Source organism: Carassius carassius, chromosome 31 (genome assembly GCF_963082965.1).
Source record: "Carassius carassius chromosome 31, fCarCar2.1, whole genome shotgun sequence".
NCBI lineage: Eukaryota > Metazoa > Chordata > Actinopteri > Cypriniformes > Cyprinidae > Carassius > Carassius carassius.
In genome coordinates, this window is record NC_081785.1 from 6488955 (window position 1) to 6516245 (window position 27291).

The 27291-nt window shown below is 37.7% G+C and overlaps 1 protein-coding gene across 17 annotated transcripts in view; it reads right to left on the reverse strand.

The window, feature by feature from the left end:
* Positions 1 to 27291, reverse strand: part of nrxn3a (neurexin 3a) — a 300820-nt gene that overhangs the window by 182661 nt on the left and 90868 nt on the right. For 9 of the 17 annotated variants that reach the window (XR_009424801.1, XR_009424800.1, XM_059518709.1 and 6 more), the window contains 7 exons: positions 12680 to 12883; positions 10289 to 10315; positions 7509 to 7628; positions 6625 to 7006; positions 4180 to 4370; positions 3905 to 4078; positions 86 to 100 (listed from right to left, as the gene is read on the reverse strand). Coding sequence is in view for 14 of the 17 variants with exons in the window: in XM_059518709.1 (XP_059374692.1) it covers positions 86 to 100; positions 3905 to 4078; positions 4180 to 4370; positions 6625 to 7006; positions 7509 to 7628; positions 10289 to 10315; positions 12680 to 12883 (1113 nt within the window). In the remaining 3 variants the exon portion in view is untranslated. The remainder of the gene's footprint in view (positions 1 to 85; positions 101 to 3904; positions 4079 to 4179; positions 4371 to 6624; positions 7007 to 7508; positions 7629 to 10288; positions 10316 to 12679; positions 12884 to 27291) is intronic. The other 8 variants (XR_009424802.1, XM_059518722.1, XM_059518720.1 and 5 more) reach the window with 3 other exon arrangements.

Below are 27291 nucleotides of genomic sequence, written 5' to 3' on the forward strand. Positions count from 1 at the left end.
GGCTTACAGTTTTACTGTGCACAAACAGTACAGTACAGAGTGATGTTTCTTTCATGCTGGGCTGTGAACATTAAAACCTACTCACGTTCACTTTTGGATGCTGTGCGGGAGAGATAAACGTGAAACACACATACACACACAAGTTGCTCTATTCATGTATGAAATGAAGAACTGAATTAAAATGGTGTTGGGTATGTCTCTGTTTATAAACTATTACAGATAGCCTATACATCTTAAAGATGTCTAGCACAACAGCTTTATCAGACGATCTGGTGGTCCTGAAAATATGTGGAATTAAATGTTAAAGATATTCTTTCCTTCTGATCTCACAATAGGGCTTTTCACACTTGAAATAGGTCATATTCTGATTAACCATTCACACTACTCATTATTTACCCTGGGTTAACAATAATTCATAAGCTGACGTTTCACTCTGTACATTCATAACAGGGTTTTCAGGTCTGTGGAACAAGAACATCCCAATTGCTAATCAAAACTAACCCAATCGTTTTCTGCAGTTTTCCCCTTCACCAAAATCCCTTCATGGGGAGATCACTTTAACCCGGGAACATGGCAACCCTGATTCCTAAAACAGATTGGGCTATTTTTGTGCTAGTTTTCAGTAGCGACTGGGTGGGTTTTGTTGTGAAAACCTGGCAACCCTGTCTTTGCTCATTTTCTTGTTATTGCCGACTGTACCATAAAGTTTTTCATTAATAAATTTTAGTTTTTTGGGCTATAAAAGGTAAGATAAAAACTCTTCTTCATACTGTCTAATATATATATATTTTCTGTCAACATTTGCCCTTTTTCCCTTAAACGCTGAAACGCGTTGTGTCCATGACTGTCATGTGAATACATAATGAGGCACATGATTGTGTTGGGTGCTAATTAGCTTTTAGCTGTAAATGTTTAAAAAAAAAAAAAAAAACAACAACAACACCTAATTTCACACTGTACTCGTTTGATCGTGTTAAAGTGGTGCTAACTCTACTCCGGAGGACAGTTCCATAACAGTGGGTAAAAAGCAGCGCTAAGCCTGTGAAATGTACCTTTATCCGGGGTTAAAAGCAAGGCTTAGAACGATATAACCCAGGGTTAAAAGCAGTGTGAAAAGCCCTTAAGCTCTGAAAGTTTTAATAGTAATGGCAGTTTAATAGCATAGTTTAATAGCAGGTATAAAAATGTGAGAAATCATAAATTTATGGTTTGCACACTTTGCAAGAAGGGATATTGAAGAAGAAGAAGAAGAAAAAAAAAAACTAGGTTTGCATGTTTTAAATTGTGTACGCTTTGACATTAAACCATTAAATGTGCATTAGTTTAGAGAAAAAATAAATGTTCATATCTGTTAAGACCTGTTGTGTTCATAAACTAGTAGCTTTTTGTCTTAAGAAAACAATCCCAAACTTCTGTATGTGATTATCAGGCATGCTGACATTGACATTTCACACTCACTCAGTGGATTTAAGCAACAAAACATGAAGATGATACAACAAAAGACCAAATGATTTAGATTGATACAATTTTATTCTTGGTTCAACAACATGTAAACGTACCATGTAGGATACTCAACATAAAGGGAGGCATTTTGCTCAAGACAACATTGAGATGAATGATGGAATTAAGATGGACATGTCATATTAATATGTCATAAGTTTTAGGCAAACATGACTATAATAAATCAAATAACGAATAAGACAAACTTAGAACCAAAGAGTGAAAGGCAAAATAATAATAATTAAAAAACAATAAAGTAACCAACCAAACAAAGTCAAGAAAACAAAGACATCTCATATACATATACACGAATAAATGGATATTAGCAATGAGTGAAGTGAAGAAATATTCTTGCATAGATCTTAAGTGATCTGTGTTCTGATCTTTTGGCCATTTAACATACAATCATTTGCTATGACAGGGTTCCCACACCTTGATTAACTTCAAGGACTTTCCAGGTCCAATACCCTCACATTCAAGGACTTGATGTGGGGACACATATAAAGTGAGAGCGAGGTTACATTGTGTTATCTTTTAAGATACATTGCTACAGTTTTCATGTCTCAAACACACCTACGCAAAATATATATATATTTTTTGCATTTATTTTTGGCCATGACAGAGATCTGATATTCTATTTGTTGTCTTTCTGTTTTGCATAAACCTGAAGAATATTCAGTACATCCTATACTAGAATATTCTAAAATGATCTGATATTAACTTTTGCATGGATTTTATTGTAAAGCGCTTCGGTTCATGTAACCAGAAGTTTTAAGACTGAAAGAATATTTATAAAGCAAGTATATGTGTTTAATCTTAACAAGCAAAGCAATTCAACATTAATTTCACCGTGTGTCTGTGAAACGTTGAGGTACCATCGTAATAGTTTTGTACGTGCATGAACGTCATGTAGCGTGACCATATTTTAGTTTTCCAAAAAGAAACAGTGGGTGTGGGGCGGGGCATCTAGCACAGTTTTATCATAGGCAGAATGCAAAATATTTCAATACAAGCATTTCAGCCAAATGTAATATTAGAATGTTTGTGGGAGCGGGCAGGACACAAAAATCACGGCAGCGGACAATAATGGTCAGAAATTCAATGGGAGCAGGATTAAGAAAACAGCATTTATTTAGATCCAAAAAGAGGACATATAGAAAAAATAGGAAAAATAGGAAATATGGTCACTCTACCATCATGGCAACGTACAACACAAAGAACCTCACGATGGAAACACTTAACATATCGTGTAAATGAGCGTAACTAATGTAAATCAAGCAAGCTAGTACACACAGGCCAATAAGTGTTGGCGAAATTACACATTAGCGGGCCAGAGGGAATAATATGGAATTTTTTTCCAGAAAAGGGAAAAAATTTTTATGTTAAATGTTAAAATGTCAAATTCTTTTTTATTAGATTTTCTTTGCTTTATCTTTATTTTTTATTTTTGATATAGGATGGTATATATAAAATACCAAGTAGTAAAATGCACACACTTTATGTAATCATTTCACACAATATTTTATATTATGTTGATTTCACATTTTACAAATAAACTTTTTTTTTTCAAATATTAAAAAATAATTTTATATATACACTACCATTTAAAAGCTTGGGTTCATTAGGATTTTTTTTTAGACTCCTATGCTCGCCAAAGCTGTTAGATCAAAAATACAGTTTAAAAAATATTAAATATAAATATTTTTGAATATCATTACAATTAAAAAAAAAAAAAAAACTTTTTAAATATTTTATTCCTGGTATGGCAAAACTGAATTTTCTGCATCCATTACTCTTAGTTTTCAGTGTCAAATGATACTACCAATGTTGAAAAAAGCTGTTCTGCTCAACTTTTTTAGAAACCATTAAACATTTTCGAAAAGTCGAAAAGCCCAGCATTTATTTAAAATCTTTTGTAGAGTTATACATTTTTACTATCACTCTTGGTCAATTTAATGCATCCCTATCTTATAAAACTTACTGAACCCAAACTTTTGAATGGTACTTCATATATATTACAACATATTTGTCATAATTACTTAATAGCTGAGAATAATTATATATTTTGATATTATTTTTAATGGTTTAAGGTCAAAATCAGATCAAATGCATAAACTTCCATCTTGACTCAAAATACTGTAATGTAAATATTCCCTCTGTAGGTAGGTTTGTAAAAATGTCACTAATTCATACAAACAAAGACTTGGCTGATCCTAGCATGACCAATGTGGCCAATATGAAAAATTAATAAGCCAGTGGGCTCAACAGAGAGCTGACTGGGTGAGAGATGAGAGAACCAAGGTGAGAAAGATGGAGTGATGGCTCAGTGAAGTGGAGGTGGAACTACTGTTTGCATTCATGAGAAAGTATGGGCTCCTCGAGCTAGAGTTGTAAGAGGGTGTACCTTCACATCCTCGCTCAATCTGACCGCTGCGGAACAAGGCATCGTTTATGAGGTCGGGAAGGCGTCCGTTCAGGTCCACAGATGCCAGGCAACCCTTAAAACCTTCCCTAGAGGCCACAAGTTTGGGCAGGCTGTTATACATGTTGGTCCCCAATCCGGCGATGTAGAGGTCACCTGAGCAGACCCCAGATACAAAAGATGCCCATGTAAACAAAGTAGTGATTAGACTGTGATCGGGGGGAATGACAATATATGAATTTCAGCTGATTGCGTACCTTTAAGGTCCAGATTTTTAGCGCCATTGACGACTTGACTCACTGCCTTGGCATCGACTTTGAGCGTGTGGATGTTACTGTTGTCTCTAGTGATGACAACGTTATGCCACTGGTTGTCATGCAGAGCTCGGTCACTATTGCCCTTGATTACATTGGGCCCATTGCCAAGATCAAACACATAATGTATGTACCTAAAAGACAGAAAAGTGAAGGTTCAGTTTACAGGGAGAGTAGAAAGGCCATAACATATCCCATTCCAACTTTCAGTTTTATAGACGGTTTCAACGGCAACAACATGAACAAACGTTACTGCGCATGCTCGCTTTTGTGGCCCTAACTTAACTTCGAGTAGACTCAATCAATAACAGAATAGTAGAATAGTAGAATCAATAACAACAGCCAAGTCCCTCTAGAGTAGATATTTTTTTTGATAACAAACAAAATATATTTGCTGCGTAAATCTGGTGGACTTGATAAAAATGCAAATTAATTCTTTGCCAGCAGGAGATGCTTTAAAGCGCGAGAAATAGAGGTTTCCCCAGTAACAGCTGTAAACAAAGCAGAGCTATGCTCACAAACGCTGCGTTATCAGGCATATAACATCCAAGTCTTCCTTCAGAAATAGTGATATATAAAATCCCGTACCTCGTTTTGATACTTAAACATATAAATGTAAGGAATTATTATTAGTAGTAGTAAACGTGCATGACGTAACGTTACTTACGTTTATTCAGCGAAGCCTTTTTGAAAATCGATCAGTTTAAAAATCGTGGCTCCACAAATAAATAAATGTATGGGAAACATATCCCACAGCACAACCACCTGAGCCCAACTTCACTCTACTCATCACCTTAACTTTAACTGCGTTTGTAGAAGGCACCGCAGCCAGACCGATATACACAGCACAGACCGGAAGTTAACTTAGGGCTAGGCGTGTGCGCCCGATGAAACCGTCTATAAACATGTCAATTTGAGAAATGCTCATTGTAGGTATCTACATTTTTTACTATCCACTTCTCTTTTTTTATAACAAAGCAATCTGATATTAAATCTTTTTACTTTTTATGCTTTTTACGAGGGGGTGAATACATCTTAGATGATACTACAAGAGACTGAAATACATATACGTGTATTTATATGAATTTTTTATGATTAAGTGCATGTTATAAAAAAAAAATAAAAAATTTGACCCATTTTTTTTTTTTACTACAACAACAGATGCATTATGAATATCATTACAAATATTGTTATTTATGCCATTATATTAATTTGAAATTGCTTTGTGATCTAAATGGTTGCAAATGTATTTTAGCTTTGTTTTGGGCTGACTTTTGTTTAAACAACACATTAAATAAGTTCCTTTTCCTGCAAATAATGTAATTTCTCTGTAGAATTAAATTAAATGAAATTAAATTATTGATTATCAAGAATTAAATTATTGGTCTATCCCTAAACAACATAAATAAACAAATAAATAAAAAAAACTTTCTTTCTTTCACGTCCTCTTTTATCCAGACAATACATTAAATCTATACATTAAATAAGTTTCTTTATTTGTGAATAGACCTGGTTAAAAAATATAGATTTCTCGATTTCAATTGCTTCTTAATTTTTTACAAAATGGTTTCAATTCTTAATACCAGATTCGCTTTAAATAAACATGAATACAATCTGTAACCTGTCTTATGTCAATCAGTGTTTCAACCATGCAAAAAAGTCAGTATAACAGCTGGTATGTCACGTAATGACACGTTTACCTAAAAAAAAAAAAGCTAGAAAAATTTACTCTAAAGAGAAGCATTTTGGTAAAATATATGTGCCATATAACATAAATTATAATTTTTACTGTTCTTTAATGTTCTATGTTTGAATAAATCTGACATAGTTTTCATAGGACAGCTACCAATTGTTTATATATATTTTTTTAATATATAATATTATGTAGTTGTAAATTTATTATTATTAACTTAACTGAGTGTAATTTAAGTGTTTGTATATAAATCAGTTCATTTTAACCAATGTTATAGTAATGTAGTAATAACATATGTTTATTTTACAGCATTATTTTAGTTTTTTTTTTCTTGAGAAATTTTGACATGTACTGTTCCTGATTATAAACGCACATACAAAATAACCTACTGTACTTTGTAAATTGAATAGAATCGTGAAATTTGTGTCAAAATCCAGCTGTGCTTGTGAATACTGTTTTCTGGCTTAAACATCAAAGAACCAAATACAAAAAAAAAGAATACAAATAAAAAAAGCATGTAAATGCCTAGAACATTTTCATGAAATGTTCTATCCTTCCAAACTTTCTTTTTAAAATCTAGTTCTTCCTCATTAAGTGTGAATTGAAGTAGTTTGTTACCTCGTAAACATTTTTACTGGCAAGGTGAAAAGAAAAATAATAAAGTGGCAATTTCTTCATGCCTACTAGAGGCTTACCCTTTCACCAGCTCTACAGCGATGAAATCGCTTCCATCCCCACTGTTGAAGAGGATGAAACCATCTGGAGAGGTTGTCTTGAACTGGAAGAAAAGGTGCATGGATGTGTAAGCTTGCAATGTTGCTAGACTCAGGTAACTGCTCTTTGACTTGAACGTCACGGGGTCTGCGATGATGGAGCGCATGCCAAAGCGAGCGTTGAGCTCGCAGTAGTCAATATCGCCGTTCTTGCACAGGTCAATGTAGAGCATGCCATTGAACTTGAGGCTCTGCAGGTGACCGATGAAACTGGAGGGGATCATGGAGACGAAACGGCGCTCGGTCATCACACCCGTCTCAATGTTGTGAAACTCTAACCGGGTGTGATCGCCCACCATCTGACCTATAAACCACAGCAGGTTAGAAAGAATTACCAAGAAAAAAGATGCTGCTAAACTACACTCTCAAACAATATTACACTGCTGTACAGGCATAAAACTGCTATCATACCCTAAAACCCTGAGTCACACTCTCCAACTACTTGTTACACAGAGCGAGTTCTATAGTATGTCAGCGCAGCAATGAACCTGAACCAAAAATAGGTATTTTATTGCTGTGGAACACTTAAGTAGTGTTGGAATGAGAACAACTGATTTCATTCAAGACTATTACGCAGTTTGCCTACAAACTGGAAACTACTGTTTTCCACAATTTATCAAAATCCCTCAATCTGTATCTAAAGAATAGCTAGAACTAGTAACTCTCAAAACATTTCACATACTTATTTCTGCAGTTTCTTGCAACAAAAGTGCTTTATTGATAGGCTTGAATCATCTATAGCTTCTCACAAAAAAGAACCCATCAAGAATTGTGTTGTCTTTCATATTGAGGACTAAGGATAGTACCTTCTGCTACGTCATCGTCAACCGTTAGCTTGTAGCTTTTGCCTCTCCGGATCACGCGCACAGTATGCCATTCATTATCATTGAGTTTTTGTCCAGCATACAGTGTCTCTGGTCCTTTGCCTGAGAACGACGGTCATGAAACATTAATGTCAACCTGAATTGTCGCTGACCAAACCTTTGCCTTTAATCAGAAAAAGTGCAAACTCTTTTTGTTGCTTTAAATTTGATGCTATGTTATGGCAAATCAGGTTAAATTGCTTATTTTCTAGTTGAGATTAACACAAAAGAGAAAGCAAAGGTTTGGTGCAGATGTTTTTGAATATTACACAAAAATATAAGCTTTAAAAAAAATAAAAATTTTAAATGTTAGCTAATTTTGTTACCTCTGTTTTTCACAATAATCACTTTATAACATAATCCTGAGATTATAAAATGGCTTTTACTCATAAAAGGTCCTGATAAACCACTCAAAGACAAAGTTCTCACATTTGGTTTGATAATGTAAATGATATAAAAATTTACTTTGTATCCCAGTTCTGAGTTTGAAACTGTAAATTGGCAACACTGGCTCAACCAATAGCACGAGTTTGGGACAAGCCTATATGCTTGTCCAAACCAACAGAATTTATGAGAAATTTGTAAGAAAAATCGGAGCTAATTTAAAAGCAAGCAATATATTCTTTATGATGCAATACATTTGAGGAGTTAAGTAGTCACAGAGAACAGCAGTGAGATGTCTTAGATTCAGCTCAGAGCGTGCTATAAAAATCACACTCCACATCCCTCAAAATCTCTTGGGAAATTGTGTTATGTACCTACCAGCATGCAGTTATCAGTAGTTCCTGAGAAAGTATATTAACCTTCCACCCTGACATTAATCAACACTTGAACACTGACACAAATGTGTTTTAACAGGCATGAATGGCAATCACAATCTGCCATCACTGACATTTGTATCATGCCTATTAGATCATTCCTACACCATGCTAAAAACCATACCTAATGTACTGTAACCTACTGAATATAACTGCAACTTGGATATGATTCTTGGAAAAATTGTCCATTTCATGATTTCAAAACATAATAACAACTAAGCAGAAAAACTATTGAAGGTCATACAAGCAATTATCATATTCTGAAAGCACAAAAACGTCCAACAATATCAGACACTTACTGACCAGATTCATGAAGATAATGATGCAGATAATAATCTTAGAGCTTGTAAAAATGCAGGTCTCATTACAAGAGCTTCAGAACTAATAGCTATGAAAAGCACATCAGTATAATTAGTGGCATTAGATTAATCTGAGTGATGGAAAGTGTGAACTGGTGCAGGTAAAGGGATATGAGACTAATCTAGCATGATGTGAGTGCTCACTACTTGATCAGAATGACTGATGGAGGCATAGTTGTGCATTACTGGTTTACTTGGTACATGTCCAGCAGGGCCAGGCTCTCTAATACATCAACAAAACTCATCATTTGGCACCACAAACACTTTTTTTATCTAAAGTAGCTTACTGTGCAGTCATTGTAAGGACAGTCACACAGAATCCAGCCTGCAACCTTTCTATTATCACACCACTGTAAGGTTAGTATTTAATCAGTCATATAAAACAACATACAAAACCGCTCTAGAAAAATCAACTATTACATGCAGATATCAAGATCCATAAGACATGAAAGCCATTTATAGAGTCATTGTACATACACATACATAAACATTCTTACCTTTCAGAGTGGGAAAATCATAGTTAGTTCACAGTTATTCAGAGTGGGTATATTGGTTTAAAAAAATTATATATAATATTACTCTAACATTATATCACCTTTATAGTTTATATGAAAACATTGTCATTGAGAGAATTCAAGACCTATTTTTGAGTAAAAGCAGGTTTTGCTAAAACTAGAAATGTGTTTCTTTACTAATGGTATAATAGTGCAAAAAAAGTGTAACAATATATCATGGCTAAAATACGTATCGCATTAAACAAAGAAATGTCTGTATTCCAAGAACTTCAGGTAACAACTGAATTGAATGCGCTTTTTTAGCATCATTTTTTGTTTTAAGAGTCGTGTATTAAGCCATACATTAATAAGCTTAAAATCGATTGCAGTAGTTTGACATAAAATACAGCCAACCCAGCAAAAATATTAATCAACAAACAGAAACAAACCCATATTGCATCATATCATAAGAATATGCTGAAGTTGGATGACATTATAAAAATGTAACATTAGTGTTTTTACATTCTCTTTATGCAAATATATTACAATTTATTTTTATTTAATTTTATTTTTAGGAAAAAAAAGGTTGATATGTGGTGACTTTATAATGTGACTTTAAAAGCTGTACAAACTAGTCATTGCGACATGAAAATATGGCAAACTTGTCTTTAAATACAATAATTAAACATATATTTCTGCATTAACAATACTATCTCCTATTAATGCATGCACTACTTTAAACTCAGATACTGCATTCCTTACTAAAGACAGTAAAAACAAAGTAGTTTAGAAGATACCATCATCTTTCTATAAAAGTGTAATAGGGTAGGAAATAGATTTACATGATAGCTAAGTAACAGGCCATCAAAAACCAGCCATGATTATTAAGTCACCACCATTTATAATTGTGGTAATCGTGATTGGAGAGATGGCGTCGACTGACCCTTTGACTAGATGCAAACTCTCCTTCGGAGGAAAAGGTACAAGACTTAAGACATTCGCTTTAACAAAAGAATCATTAGCAGCAAAATGAAACTTGAGTGTTAACTTACTGGAGTTACAGTTTATCCTGATACAGTCTAGATGGGGGAAAATAAGTGACAGATGAAATTGCATCCTTCAAGGTTACAGCTGCAGACATCCAAGAACAATAATTCCACCCTTCCGGGGACGTCCACATGCGAAGAGGCGGCCATTTTTTATTATTAATGAAAGCATTATAATTTAATGAAAAGACTGTGCACAAAATCACTGGATTAGCTGCAATTGACAAAGAATTAGAGATAATGTCTATGAATAAATTACTTTGCTAAATAGATTTTAAACATCAGAAAACAGATAATTGCCTTATAAGCAATGTTTAGTTTGTAAAATTATAAAATGGCCACTTGGAGCTCACCAACCACAAAGACTATTCAACCCAGAGCTTTATTTTATTTTATTACAATTATGCTTTTCATTCTCAGACCTATCTGAGAAATTACACCAACTCATTAGCTAAATATGCTTAAATACATTTAGCAAGAAGTAGGTGTTAGGGCATTTTTCTTGAATATTGTTCTGCAACATAATGATTTCAAGCCATATCATTTTGATGGCATCATGCTCTGGGTTGGACTCTGTGTGGCTGGATTTACCATGTGTCGTCAACCGCAACAGAAAAGTGGGAGCAAACAGCCTCGATCCAATAAGCACCAGCACCATGCAGTGGCCTCTGTACCTCCAGCTAGATCTTCCTGAGATCTGACCACTCAATTGAGTACTTAATATACTACAATCTCTAACATAAATAATAATTGTGGTGGTATTGGTTGTAAAAGTATAGTTGTAGAGGCCTGCATTGTACTAAAAGTAAAATAACCTAGGGCAGTCCTGAGTATAAATCTAATGATATAAATATGTATTCGGTTGTGTTCCATGGCTGACAGTCTGTCAAATCATTCCAGATGAATTCTCTGAGTATGCAGTCATAAGACATTCTTGTCTCTTTCAGTATGTTTACAGTGTGTTAGCTATGTTTGTCTCTACTATGTTTGAGCTGTCACAGATAATCAGACCTACTGTCAGACCTCAGGCTGTTTCCTGCAGTGAGGTGTGAGTTATGTCACTTCCTTTAATGATGACACAGTGACTTAATGACCAGTTAGGGTCTCTCATCTCTCATCTAACAGTGTCAGGTTGAGGGTTGAGAGGTGCTACCATCTGCAGGTGAAGCTGAGAGCTCTGTTCTCGGGCTGTTTGCCGACCGGGCCGCAGGCTAAGGGCCTTTGAAGGGGTGAATACCATCTTTTGACAAAGCATGGAGAATGTGTGTCAGAGAACGAGAGAGGGAGGGATAGGTGATGGTGGTTAAAAGGAAGTGATGTAACAAAGGAAATACCAACCAAAGCACAAATGTGGTATGAATGGAACCAATTGAGACAGAACGTGAGGTTTGTCAGAAAAGAGTTACATGAGATACTGTCAAGTAGAAAAGATGACCGGAATTAGTGTTAAGCTGACGATCAGAAAGTCACACCACTTGAAAAGGTTTTACAATCATAAAGAATTACCTATCATTTCAAAAGTTGACATAAAAAATGCTATGCTGTTGTGTAGTGCTGTGACAGTCTCAAAGGAGTTTTTGCCTTCACTATGACAATGGGCATGGTTAATATATTACAAAAATGCACCAAACATTGTGTTGGTTAGGTTTGGGCAGTATGGTGGTACTATTTATGCGTCAGAAATTTTGCAACAACTTTACCCCCAATAGACACATCCACAATGAAATAAGTGGGCAAGACTGCTGTGCGTTATTTACAGTTGTAATTTGCAAAGCGGAAATATAGAGCAGGACGTGTCCCAAAATATGCAAAACAACATAAAATTGTACAGATTAGTTGTTCATGGCTAAATCAATAAAGAATTATAATGGTGGCTTATATAATCAGAATTTTTAGTTGAAAGAATATGTTATATATTATTCTAATTTCATTAGATTTCATTACAATATTACATGTTTTTACCTGAAATCTTTTGCAGCTAATGCTGAACTCCTTCGTTTGTTATGAATAAACTTGATTTGCATCCAAAAAGTTCAGAATATAAGTATAAAGTACCATTTTGGAATTTTCTGTATATATAACTATGTTGTATTTATGATATTACTTGAACAGTGATATAATATCATACCACCCATCCCTAACATCAATTAGTAGCCAAAATTTGAATTTACTGTCAATTACTTTATTAAGAAAACAATCAATTCAAACTGAACGCAATCAAATGTCTGGTGAACCATGCAAATAAAGAAAAACAACAAAACAACATCTTAATATACCTTACTAATGAATGAAATGATGATGGAGGCAGGGGAGAGTGGGGTTGGAATGATGGACAGATAGGAAGAGGGAGAAAAAGAAGAAGCACTGCATCCCGAAAGAGGGGGTTTTATACAATACCTAAGTTGACCGTGAGTTTGACACGACTGCCATCCAGCTCTAGCCGAAGAGTATCGGCGGAGTCACGTGAGGTGGTGGCCATGAGCAGACCGTATGCCCGCTGACACATGAAACGAAGGGACACGTCCTCCGCTTCAGTGTGCATAACGGAAGGCATCACCACTTTCATATACATGCTCCCATCATAGCTCAAGATGGATGCCTCTGTAGACAAAAGAACATAAGATCTGTTTCAGACAAGTTAGAAGTAAACACAAACTTTGCTTCTGGTAGAAAAAATTATCTTATAAAATGTCCTGAGGTTTCTTGGAGTTGACAATATTAAAATAATGCAAGGTCAAGATGATGTCCTCCAAATATTCAAGTCATCTTCCTGAGGAAAGGCATGACTAAAACAAAGCACACTGAGTAAACACAATCTGCACAAGCCTCCTACAAGTTTCTATTAACTGACTCAACAGGTAAACGAACAGATATCTCATGGGAAATGTTCAAGACAAGCTGCCACACCGATGGCCAATCAGGCACACTGCTAGGATGGGACTGATGGATTCCAGCAATGCCCTTTCTCCACATCCTCAGCCTCTGACTGTCATTCACGCTCCATATGTAAGCATTAGAAAAACCAGCCACGCATAAAATCTCTGCTTTGACTCCACAGTATGTAGATGTCTGGGTGAAAGAAAGGCAGGAATCACAGCTAGGCTTGCGTGTCTGGGCTGGGATTTAATAGAAGAAATTAAAGAGGCCACATAAAATCAAGCCCTTCTGGATAAGCATATGTGAAAAAACCTGTGCAGAACAAGATATCAAGCTTTAATTAAAATATCCTATTTAAAATATTATTTTGACAGAGATCAAAATAAAGAAGTTGCTCCAGATAAAATAATGTGTACTTCAATTTAGAATTTCTTTTTTTTTTCTGATAAAGTATATTCTTCCTTGGTGAGTATAAAAGGCAACTTCAGTGAAGGCAGTGAGAAAAGAGACAGAGAAGTGGGACTAACCTCTGATGATTAACTCCAAGTGAAAGCAAATCAAAATTATTTTGTATCAATGCTATTGAGCAGCGGGCTGATGCAGGTAGACAGAAACCGTGGAGGGAATGAGGCATCAGAGATCCTCACAGGGTGGCAGTGTTTCTCAAAAAGGGGCCGATGTTACCCAACAGCATCCTGCAGCCATCTTGAGAGACTCACTGCTGTTTCCTCTCGAATCATCTCATAAATCAGTCTCAGGACATGTGAGGGCACTCATTCACTGTATTTACCTGTAAAATGTGTCCATCGTTTTCTCTTTTAGATTTGTAAGCTGGGATAATTAATGCAGATCATGTGGCTGTATAAAAATGCAGTGCACATCTGACATTTCGGTATATTAATTAAGCCCTGCTTTTGTTTTCCTATGTAAATAATGAACAAAGAACTTATTCAATCACATGCCTGAATGAAACACAGTTCATGAAAGTCAAATGAGCTGCAAAAAGCTTTACTCGTGGGAAAGACTAATTCAATAAATAAAGGGCTTTAACTGACATTCCATCTGACTAACTGACGACTGAATGGATGGATGGATGGAATGTTTAATCAGAATTTTTTTTTTTCTCCATCTGAACTTTCGGATATGTATTATCTTTCACAAACAGATTTTTCATGCATTTATGCATTTATGCATTTGAGCACTCATGCACGTCAGATTTCAAGAAGTGTCCTGCAGTGTGACATGCTTTTCTCCAGCTGAAAACATTTTTGTAATTATTTATGAATGCTGTTTTTACTTCATATTTTTTGAGAGTTAGATAGATATGTGTATATATATATATATATATATATATATATTATTTAATTTTTTTATTTTTTTTTTTATGGTACATATTTTCGATAAAAATAATGGACCCTGTGTGAATGCATTTGTGTCAGTACATTTATTTATTTAAAGTTACAGGCCTTGCTTGAGGCACCCGTAATACATTTGTGTCATAATGTTTCGATTAACCCAGATGGCTAGCGCTCTGGAATACAAATGTATTGATTTAGCTTCTAATATTGAGTGAGTGCAGGCTGCTTAATTAAGGTGTATCTGTGATATGATCTATCATCATCATCTGTGCGGCACAGAGGGATCAGACTGACCTGTACTGAGCTGTGTCTCAATGACATAATGAGAGAAACAGCAGGCATAAAAGGCAATCAATGTTCATTAAATTGTCAGTCTTCCTGCTGCTCATCGACAGACAACAAACTCTAAACTGAAGATGTCAAGGACATTAATTCAGGCAGCAATTCAACCTTCAATCTCTCCTATGAGACAGACGTGCAGAGACCATTGTAAGCAGTGCCTCAAAACAGAGCAGCTGTTGCCATTGTCTTTAGCTGTCTGGTTAGACTCTTAACCTTTATCAGCTCCTGTGGTGCCACATGCTGGAAATTAAGATGGAAAGAGAGATTTTTATTACGTCAGCCGTTGCAGTGAAGTGTCCAACTGCCCAATTTAGATTTAAGGTAATTCCTGATGACATTTGGAGAAATTTAGCATTACATCATTTCCTCACCGATGGATCTCTGCAAGGAATGGGTGCCGTCAGAATGAGAGTTCAAACAGCTGATAAAATACCACAATAATCAACAAGAAATGTTTGTAAGCTACATGTTTGTAAGAAACAAATCCATCATTAAGACGCTTCTTCTAGAAACTTCAAACCATTGCTTCTGACTATCATTCTGACGGCACCCATTCACTGCAGAGGATCCATTGATGTGCAAGTGATGTGATGCTAAATTTCTCCAAATCTGTTCCGATGAAGAAACAAACTTGGATGACCTGAAGGTATGCACATTTTCAGTAAATTTTCATATTGGGCAAACTATTCCTTTCATCAATGTTAACTTAGAAAAATATAATGTTAAAACAAATCTGTTTTGGTAGTACATAAGACCAAAAAAAAAAAAAAAAAACGAAGGCAGCCAAGTATCCCAGTATATATTTCACACAAACCAGTGAGTCTTAATGGCTGAGGAGGAAAAAAAACGGTGTATTTTTAAAAAATATTATTGTTGTTGTGTCATAAATTGTAGTTTTGAGAGTTTTTCAGGCAAGAATGTAGTTATTTAAAATTAAATATGTGGTTTATTTATGAAGATAGCACCCATTAAAAAATTTGCTTTGAGTTTGGAGAGCCGGACAATCGCTGGTCGCTTATGTATCCAACCGAAAGCAGCCTTACCTTGGCCAGTCCTTCTGATGTCTCTGTAGTGGTGAAACATGAGAAATAAATCTTTTTTTGGTTATATCTAACAGGTAATCTTTGGTCTCATTTATCTATTATGTTATTATTAATTTAATTATACATACAGTGAAGTTAATCAGAGTATACTATATGCACATATTGTCTGAACCAAATGTTAATGTTTTATATCTTTAAAATGAAAACGAAAAGAGGGTTGTGTTTCATAAGAGGAAGTGGTGTATGAAATAATTTTTCATTTTATTGTAAATAATATACATACAGTGAGGATAACCAAAGTAGCCAAGGCGAGCTGAGTGACGTTATCAAGTATACTGCTGTTAAATTTGCAGAATTAGCAGATTTGTGTCCTTCTGTCCACGGGAGTTCACACTCCCGAGTTACTACCAAGGACGCAAGTCTGAACTATGTGTACTTGGTATTGAGAAACAGCTATAGTTGTCCTGATTGCAGGAAGGACACCATGTCCTAGTATTCTCTGCTTCTGTGGACAAATCATGTGAAAACTAAACTAAAACCTTTTACTAATCATTCAGGAAATTGTTCAGCACATGTTTGTAGTTAAACAGATTTGCAGGTGGTCACACCCACACAAACAGTCACATCTGCATGTTAAATAATGGTCACAGGTGTGTGCTCTCTTTTGTAGAAAAGAAAATCCCCGGATGTTGCAAATGGCAGTCTCTAACAAGAGCAAAAGAGACGTGTTATTTTGGCTCACTGCCATAATCACACAGTATACATAAAACAGTCACTTTCAATGATCATTATTTTGTCATAAAGGGAAAAATAAAGGGTTTTCCTAAGCACAACTGCTCGACTATCATAAACAGTCAAAAATCTAAAAGAGTATCTGGCCTAAATGTGACTATAATGACTTACGGGCCATTTATTTGAAGCAGTGTTATTTTACATAAGGTGATTTGCCTTAAATGTCATGTAGAGGGCTTTGGAACAAGTAACAAGTGACAACAACTGAGTAACACACTGAATCTATTAACTCACTTAAATTGAAAAATATTGTATTGATTATACTTTTACATTTAAATCTGATTTGTCTTAGAAATGAAGCACATTATTATGCATAGCATCAAGCAGGACAAATACCCAGAAAATACCCAGCATCTGTCCTTTAAAATGTCCTCTATCTCTTTTGGTAGGCAATCAGAGACTTTAATATTTCCTTCCTGTGCCACTAGATGGAAGCAGATGACTTTTGATGACAATGCATGTAAAACAATATATTGCAGTGTTTTGTTTTTTTTTTAACCCATGTCAACATGTCAACATGTCAACCCATGTTAAAAACAGGTAATTAAAAGCACTACTGCATGGACACTGCACACAAGGCACAAATTTAAAGAACCCATGCCGCCTGCGAATAGACAATGTACAAGTTTCTTATGCATCCTCCAAAATCACTTAAAAGAGTTCATCAGTTCTCACCTTCTGGTCTGTTCTAAAAGATGACTGGTGTGGGCACAGGAGTGGTTTATAGTGAAACCCTGAAGGGGGCTTCTGACACCTGCAGTTGCCATAAACAGCGGATTGTAGCTATGCAGCAACAAATCAAATAATTTAGAGGCACCCTTAAAAAAGAGAAGACCAAATACAGTCGGCACATCCTCCTCCATGTGCTCCTCCCAACACCAACACAAAAGGATTTACTTTGTTCTGTTTCAGCTGCGATTGTGGAAGCAGCTTGCAGACCGCTCTTGTCTGCACTCATTTAGCTTCAGAGCTGGATTAGAAACAGTTCAATAACTCTCCTGCCACTGAAAACAAACTGTTTTCAACCGCAGATCTGCACCGCTTACAGCAAACCCAAAAGCCCTCCATGAATCCTTCTCTTCTTGGGTTTCTTATTTTATTGTAGATAGTAGATAATAGTAGGAAGAGGGCCAAATACCAATCACAAATCTCTTTATTATTTATTATTTCTCCCAGATAGCAATGACATGGAGAGCTATGGTTTTCGTAAGTTGTGTTTATCATAGAATGAACTGCATGGGCATCATAGCTGTACATTATGGCCACATATGCTAACTGCTATAGTTCCCATATTTCTTGTCTTTCTCATGCTGACTCTCTCTCGCTCTGTGGTACTGTGCTCTCCTTCCTTTTCCTTTCATGGCTCATTTAAATTTTTCTAAGGGAAGAAAGCAGGAATGTTAGTGACTGGCATAGATTACAGAAATGATGTCATAACCTGGTTTCACCTGATGAAGGTCCTTAGCTCACAGTAATTTATGAAGGTTTTTAAGGCTGCCAACACCTGCGATCTGAAAATTTCAGCAGGCCTGTGACTGACTACTAAGAGCAAGTTAGGTGGATTATCGAGGGATGTCACCTCTTGCTCCTCTAACCAGCTGTGACAGAGGGGCAGACAGAGACCTCGGCTCCTGTGTGCCTCCATGCATGGAGAGGAGGGAGAGAAAAAAGCCACACTGATGTAAAATGAGATCCTATGGAATGTGAATGCTCAATGATGACTAATTTTCTTGGTGTCAGCTTGGATTTGCAGTGTGATAAAACACTATTTAAATGCTCAGTACTATTCAGTGACCTGAGAGTCAGCTTATACATAATCAAAAGTCTGTATTTGCGACATTATCAGCATAAAGTCTGCTCCACAATGCAGCATTTTTTGAAAAAGAACTACAAAAACGTCTCGGGTTACTTGACTGTAACCCTGTTCCCTGAAAAAGCGGGAACGAGATGCTGCGCTCAATAGCACTAATGAGAACATTCTTTGTTCGACCGGTTGTGAAGCATGTGTGTCAAACACGCCAAGAATTGGCTTAAATAACCTTGGCAGGTGACTTCACTGATAACGTGCACCTGCAGGTTATAAATAGACGTGAAGCGGAAACATCCTCAGGTTACCCCTTTGTCTGAAGAGACGTCCGGACATGTCGACAGTGCGGCATTGAGGCGCAGCATCTCGTTCCTGCTTTTTCAGGGAACAGGGTTATAGTCAAGTAACCCGAGACGTTCCCTATCAAAAGCTACTCTCGATGCTGCGCTCAATAGTGCTAATGGGAACGAGAATACCAACGCCGCCACACTGTAAGTGTCTGGACCCCCAAGGTTGTGTAGTGTGTGCGCACAAACATTGAAGAGGTCTCAGACATGACTCTGGGATGTGGATTCAAGGGCATGCGAGCCCGGAGTAGCATTGACATCCAAACTATAGAATCTGACAAATGTGTGCGGAAAGGACCAACCTGCCGCATCACACACTTGCTGCAAGGGCAGTCCTCTTGCTCAAGCCATTGAAGATGCAACCCAACTGGTTGAATGGGCACTAACTCCTAGAGACGAAGTTTGACCATGCACCTCGTAGGCTAGGGCAATAGCAACCCTCATCCAATGTGAAACTGTTTGCCTGGTGGCAGCCGCACCCCTGACTGCGGCCCCCACGGCATATGAAAAGCTGCTCTGACTTACGCCACTGGCTAGTGCGGTGGAAGTAAATCTGAAGAGCACATACTGGACACAGTAAGTGAAGTCTTTTCTGCTCCGGTTTTGTAAATGGCAGAGGACAGAAGTCTTTGGAAATGAGTAGGACGGACATCCAAACTATAGAACCTGACAAATGTGTGCGAAGAGGACCAACCTGCTGCATCACACACTTGAGCAGGAGCATCCCTCACCCAATGTGAAACTGTTTGCCTGGAGGCCCCCATGGCATATGAAAAGCTGCTCTGACTTACGCCACTGGCTAGTGCGGTGGATGTAAGTCTGAAGAGCACGTACTAGATACAGTAAGGAACATTCGGAAGATAGTTGGGGTGAGGATGCAAAATAGCTTTGACTCGTCTAGGGGCAAAAACGGAAAAGGGTGGCAGGACTGACTAAGCCTGTAAATCCTGAATTCTCCTTAGAGAGGTAATGGCCATAAGAAAAAACATCTTTAGAGTCAGAAGCCAGACAGGCGCTGATTCTAATGGTTCGAAAGGGGTGCCAGCCAGCCCCTCGAGCACTATGGCTTAATCCCCTGAAGGGGCCGTAGCTCTAGTGGGTGCCTCAACCTCTGAGCCCCATGAATGAAGCGGGAGACTAGAGGGTGCTTCCCCACAGAAACCCAGTCAATCAAAACATGGCAAGCCAAACTAGCGGCCATGTAAGTTCTGAGAGTACTAGGGCATGTGCCTGAGGACAATTTCTCTTACAGGAATTCCAGTACTGAAACAATTTGGCAGTGAGCTGGGTCTGCATGGTGTGCCATGCACCAGCCCTCAAAAACACTCCATATGAGGGCATAAGTTCTTCTAGTGGAGGGAGTCCTAGCACTTAGAATAGTCTCTATTACTGTGGCTGGAAGGCCAGCATCTCTAGTTGGTCCCCCTCAGGGGCCAGACGTGAAGGTTCCAGAGCTCAGGTCAGGGATGAAGTACTGTCCCCTGTGCCTGAGAGAAGATCTCTCCTGACTGGAATCGCCCATGGCGAACCATCGAGGAGGAATATTAGATCTGAGAACCAAATTCCGGTCGGCCAACGGGGCGCTATCAGTAAGAGGCGAGACCCCTGTTGAAGGACCTTGACCAGGATTCCCGGGAGCAGAGCAATCGGAGGAAAGGCGTAAAGACGCAGTCTGGGCCACGCATGGGCCATAGTGTCCAGGGGAGCTGGATGAGTTAGAGAGATGTAGAGGGGACATTGTGCCATCTCCTGTGAAGCACAGAGGTCCACTTCTGCTACTTGAAATCTTTCCCAGATTTGACTGAGTACTTAGGGGTGGAGTTTCCATTCCCCTTGTTTAACAGCTTGTCTGGACAGCAAGTCTGCTCCCACATTCATATGTCCAGGAATGTAAATCGCCCTGAGGGACAGGAACTTGTCCTGTGCCCAAAGCAGAACCTGGTGCGCTAACTCGTTCGAGTGGCATGACTGCAGTCCGCCCTGGCGATTTATGTAAGAGACTACAGATGTGTTGTCCCAGCATCTTGCGATGACAACACGGACCTAGAGTGGGACCCAAAGTCAGAAACCAGGGTCTGAACCACATAGATAGGTTACGAAGCCCCTGGCACGTAACCCTCATTTGCCACTGGGGATTGGCCCTTGGATGAAATCCCCTGGCCCTGAGCCACAACTGAAACGATCTCATGTGCAGGAGGTCCAAAGATATCACCGTGGATGCAGCTGCCATGAGACCTAAAACCTTCTGAAAGTGACGAACAGTGACTTTCTGGCCTAGCTTGATGTTCTTTAGGGTGTTTAAAATGGATTTGACGCATGCAGGCGACAGCTGTGCCTGCATTGTGATCGAATCCCATACCACACCCAAATATGTTGTCCTCTGAGCCGGAGAGAGAACGCTTTTCTTGGCGTTGAGCCAAGAAAAGCGTCTCAATCCCAGAGATTCGAGATGAGCTAGGACGACATGCTGATGTCGAAGCGCAAGCTTTTGAGACTGGGTCAGATTCAGCCAGTTGTTTATATACATTTTAAATGTGGATGCCCTGGAGTCGTAGAGGAGCCAGAGCTGCATCCATGAATTTCGTGTAAGTGCGGGATAACAAAGCTAGGCAGAATGGAAGAACCTGATACTGGTTAGCTTCGCCCCCGAAAGCGAACCTCAGGAACCTCCTGAGTTGTGGCAATATTTCAAAATGAAAATATACGTCCATTAGATCTATGATTGGACGCAGCCCCCCGTCTTTCTTGGGAATCAAGAAATACCGACTGTAATAGCCTGACTCTCTGTCTGGCAGGGGAACACATTCTATGGCCCCTTTGACCAGCGGAGTCTGTGATTCCTGTGTCAACAGATATGCACGTGCCTGTTTCATAGAGGTGGAGACCACGCTGTTGAAACGCAGAAGACGATGTGCAAACTGAATCCTGTAGCCCTTCACTACAGTTCTTTCGACTCATGGGGAGATATTTGGCAGTAGCTTCCACGCTGCCAGCTTCTCCAAAAGGGGCACTAATTGTGACACTTTGTTTGTTGTGGGGTGGGGGGTTAAGATGTCTGGTGTCCTGAAACGTGTCAGGAAGCAACAGAGCATGTATCATTTCACTGGAGACCACTGCCCCCCGAAACACCGGTGGTGGCGGAGGTTGTTCAGTGATCGCCTAAGGGTGCCAGGAAGGAGCCTTACACTTCTGATGGAATTTTCCAGGGCCCTCCCTGAGGGGACACACCCTTTGTCCTGGGCACAGCTTAAGGCCCTTGCTTTGGTCGTGATGACCGTACTTTAGTCCAGCTCCATCTGCGGCTGCCAAGTGTTACAAGCTGCTCCCCAGTCTTATGAGGGGGCGCACAACTTGCCAGACTCTCTCTTTGAACCTCCTACCCCAGAGGAGCTGGATCGGGTCAGGCCTGTTTATTTATTTATTTTTTTATTTTTTTTTGACAGCCCTGACACTTGAGCACATTGAGTGAGAAACATATTAAAAGTCTCCTCCTGGCACTCAGAACCCATGGTGTGCAGGGCAGCACTAGTCTGACCCACAGCATGAAATGCGTTCCATCCAAGTGTAGAAGCTGCTACAGTACGTGGCTTGGCAGGGAACAATTGCTGTCTTTTCGTATATATATTTTATGTATTTTTTTTTTATTCATCATCATCATGATTTCATCATAATTTGTTTATATTTTTATTTAAATGATGTTGCTCCAATAGGGGAGAGATAGCAGCTAGCATCTCTCTCACCTATGAAATCATAATGTACAAAATCCAATTTTAAGGCTTTAATCTGGTCACTGCACGAGCCACCACCTATTAACTCCTCATGTACTTATAATCGCGAGAGGAGCGCTAGGAGAGAGCACTCTCAATGTCCATTTCAACAGAAGCTAGAGCTACAGCAGCCTCTGCCCAATCCGACGAAGTGCCTGGGCACGCTTCGGAGGTGGGCGCGAGAAATGTCCGATCTTCCAGATCGGAGCGTGACCTTAATGAGCGGGAAGCAGCTTGTTCCTCGTGAGAGCAAAGAGCCTAGCTCCTTGTTTTTTTTAATTTTTTTTTTTATTGTTTTACTCTCAACATACTTCCTTTTAAACTAACACTTTCATCAGCGTGACACACACACACAATGTGGTCTCTGAAGACAAAGAAACCTGAGAATGTTTCCGCTTCACGTCCATTTATAACCTGCAGGTGCACGTTATCAGTGACGTCACCTGCCGAGGTTATTTAAGCCAATTCTTGGCGTGTTTGACACACATGCTTCACAACCGGTCGAACAAAGAATGTTCTCATTAGCGCTATTGAGCGCAGCATCGAGAGTAGCTTTTGATAGGGAACAGACTGCTGACCAACATGTAAAGTGACCAACCAGAGTTAGTTTCTATTCAATTTGTGAAAACAAATTGTGGAATTAAAAGTGGTACCCCCCCCCCCAAAAAAAACACAAAATTACTAGTTTATAACTAGTAATTGTGAGATATAAACTCACAATTGTGTGAAAAAAAAAGTCAAAACTGTGACTTTAAAAGCTACTTAAAAGTACCTTTTTTTTTACAAATTCTGTGACAGGGAATAAAACTCAGAATTCTGGGAAAAGACAGAATTACAAGATATAAACCCAGAACAGTGAGATACAAAATCAGAACTACAAGTAAAGAAGAATTCTAAGGTTGTATCTTGCAGTTCTGACCTTTTTTCTCTAACTTGTGAGTCTGTCTGAAAAAAAAGGAAGAAAAAAAGGAATATATATATTCTCTCTCTTTAAGCTGTTTGCTTCCTGAAGTAAATTAAAAATGCAGATATTCTGTTACACAGTACGCTCATTTCAATAATTCAAGTCTGCATGACAGATAAGTGCTCAGAGACAAACAAAAAGCAAAGAAAAGAAAAAAAAAGACTTTGAAAAGAAAAATGCTTCCACTTTCTATGAATATTGAAAGTAATGTGCATGCCACAACAAAAAAAATACACTTTCACATTTTTCTTTAAATCACAGACTCAAAAACAAAAGCATTATCTTAATAAGAGCACTGCCATTAGCTCAGACTCTGAGCTACAGAAATCCATGTTACTTCACCAAACAAGTATTACACAAGATGGCAGACTGAGATAAAGTGAAAAAAAATACTACTACTAATAATTCAACGTTTCTACTCTGACACTCTTAATTAAAAAGTGTTTATGTATATATGAAGCCATTCTCTGTTTGTATAGCCTGTACAGTACAGGTACCTTCAGTGCTAATGCATTAGCAAACAAATGTACATTTTCAGCCTAAAATGATAAAAGGTACAATATCTCATAGCCTAACTATCTGATGGACTTTATAAAAGTCAAAATGGCCAGAGTAGGCTCATGACAGACTTTATTCAAATTGATTAATTCCAGTTCATTTTGATTAATCGTGAACTCTCAGAAATGAGTTTTAATCCTGATCAGTTCCAGGGGAAATCTACTGAATAATTCATCAAAATGCTTTTAAAACCTGAAATGGCTTCTGAAACCTTGATTTAAATCCTCATGTTAAATATACAGGTCTGATTATAAAATGTTGCCCAATGCAAAAAAAAAAAAACACTTTAGAACCTAATGAGCTTTATCACTCTTTGCTTAAGGAGATTAATATGGCTCCATCAGTCATCTTGGGTCAGCTGTTGCAATGCATTATGGGATAGCTTTTTTATGCCCTAGACTAAAAAATAATGTATTTTAGAAGAATCATAATTATGCTGCCCATCTTTAAGAACAGCTTTTACTGACGTAAGCAAACTTAAACAGTAACAATAAAAAGCTATGAATATGGCCCATTTATAGTATAAAACAGGAATATATTCTAGCAAAGACAGAATGCAAGAACAGAGTGAGAAAGGAGGAAAAAAAGAGTACAAGAGAATGTGGAAACTCTCGAAATATCCAATATCCACAACTGTCAAGCAAAGCAATGCTATCTCCCATTTCCTCAGGCAGCGGCAGAGACCACCTCTTCCCACTCATGATGGAATGGCAAAACACTTTCTGTTGATGGGGTCTAATATGTCAACACACTGATGCATCTCATAAATGAACAAATCATTTTTACCCGGTTCTAAATAAAGAGCTACACAATGGCAGACACAAAGTTCCCTTTCACTTCTGTCTGGATGAACTTGTATACCGTGGCCAAATGAATACTGTTGTTAGTGTTGCACTGATTGGCTATTCAGCATGATTAGAGACTTTTCAAAGAGAGGTGAATGATAGGGAGGGAAAATCTGCAGAATGTGAGCTGATTTCCTGAAGCTGTGAAATCAGGCAGACTGCTGGGGATGGAGAGGAAGGGACGAGGGAAGATAACAAGGCCTCGGGACCACGTTTTGATCGACTGCTGTGAAATCTTATACTGACATGTTTACCCCCAAGACCTGACTTGAGTGTTGATCCATACCCTTAGTCTGATATGTCTGAACTTGTGGCTATGTATGTATATGTGAGTGTGGACTAGGGCTATCGTGATAACTGCAATATTGTAATACCACAATAATAACAAGCCAACTGCAGAGTATAACAAGCAACCGAAATGTTCTGTTTTTTTTTTCTTTCATGAGTCTATGCGTTTTACACTTAATGTATGTGGTAAGAATGTTAAATACTGTTTTTTTTTATGCCAACTGGCTCTTTTTATTTACATTAACCCTCAGTGTACCCTTGTGATTTGTATAGAGGATCGTAGATTTGCACTGAACAGGAAACGGGAGAGAGAGAGATAAGCTGAGCGTGTGTGAATACCTGCGTCATTCCCTTTTCAGGTCAAGTCAAATATTAATGGAAAAAAAAATCAGTTGTTCAAAGCACAGAAAGCTGATACTGGTGAAATATCAGCACTCTTAGAAAGCCTCTTGTTCAGTTAGAATTGAGAATCAGAACTTACTGTTATATATATAATAATAGCTTATTTCTATTGTAAGCAAACAAGTAATAATTTAATACATAACAAAAAAAAAAACACATCAGTAAATGCAATATCGCATACCACACTATTGGGCCACTCAAAATCACCGCAAGGGTAATTTCTTCACCGCGATACATTTAGTGTGGACTCAAATCGGTGCATTAGAGACGGACACAAGCAAAATGACTGTAGTGATCAAAATATAAATAAAGAAATGTGTAGTTTATATATATATATATATATATATATATATATATATATATATATATATATATATATATATATATATGTGTGTGTGTGTAAAGAAAATAATCTTTAATTTCGTAACACTGTTTATATAATTTAATTTAATATATTTTTTTAATATATTTTATATTTAAATTAAATGCCACAAGAGAGTCTTTTTGTTGGATTCATTAAAAGAATCAGTTCACACACACACGAAATAATAAAATATAAATATAAATAAAAAATAAATATAATCAACAAACCACAACTATTTTTAACTTGATATATCATATTAAAAATGCAAAACTCGAAGAGCACTAGTCCCTAAAAATACACTTGCATAATATGGAACGGACAAAGATGTCTAAGTTTTTACAATTTAAAAAAATAAAATAAAATAAAAAAGACTAACATAATTCACATCTTCCTCAATGCCACATCAGACATTTTTCTAAATGAATAAAATATGTACGTGTCTGTATTTTTGTTTGTGGATAAACACATTTGTAGCTGCAAGAATAAATCGCACGGATCTCTATCTTTTTTAAATTCTGTGTGTTTTGTCTTGTGAATTTTGCCATGAAATTCTATACTCCAATCATCGTGCATTTTACAAAGGTTCCTCCCCCTCATCATCTCTCCAAAGAGAATGAAACAGAGAGACAGAGAGAGAAATGAAGGCAATCAAAAGAAAAGACAACCTGAGGAAAGAGTAAAATCACTGACATAATTACCCAGATTAGGCTGGAAAGAGTAATTGCAAGATAAACCCTCATGGATGTCATCTGTATGTGCTCTTTGTGGCTTAATCAGAGACACTACAGTATCAAATCAATATATGCTAAAAGCCTTTGGCAGTAAAACAGTTTGTGCTAAAACAGGAAAGTAAAACAGAAGTGCAGAGCACTACTGAGTGAACCTGCAGTTTGTGTTATAAAGTTTCACAGAAATCGCCCAGGCCTCCGTGCCACATGGGCTTCACTAGGGTCAAGCCTGAGAGAAATATAGTATTGACAAAGATAGAAAAAAAAATCCACAGAATGTGAGTAAACACAGTTGTGATTATATCTGGGTGTTGTTAAGGGACCATAGCACTAGCATTCAGTGCACTCTCAGGTGATTTAAGGGCCGTGGCTCTGGGGTCCACTTTGGCTCTCTGGGGCCCCCAGGCCAGCATAGATGACCTTCATACTGCCTGAATCAATAGCAATTAACTCGAACACTATAGCCAGTGGTGCTTAGTAGAAAACCAAAGTTCCCAGTACAACTTGGCCTGTTTGCAAACACAATA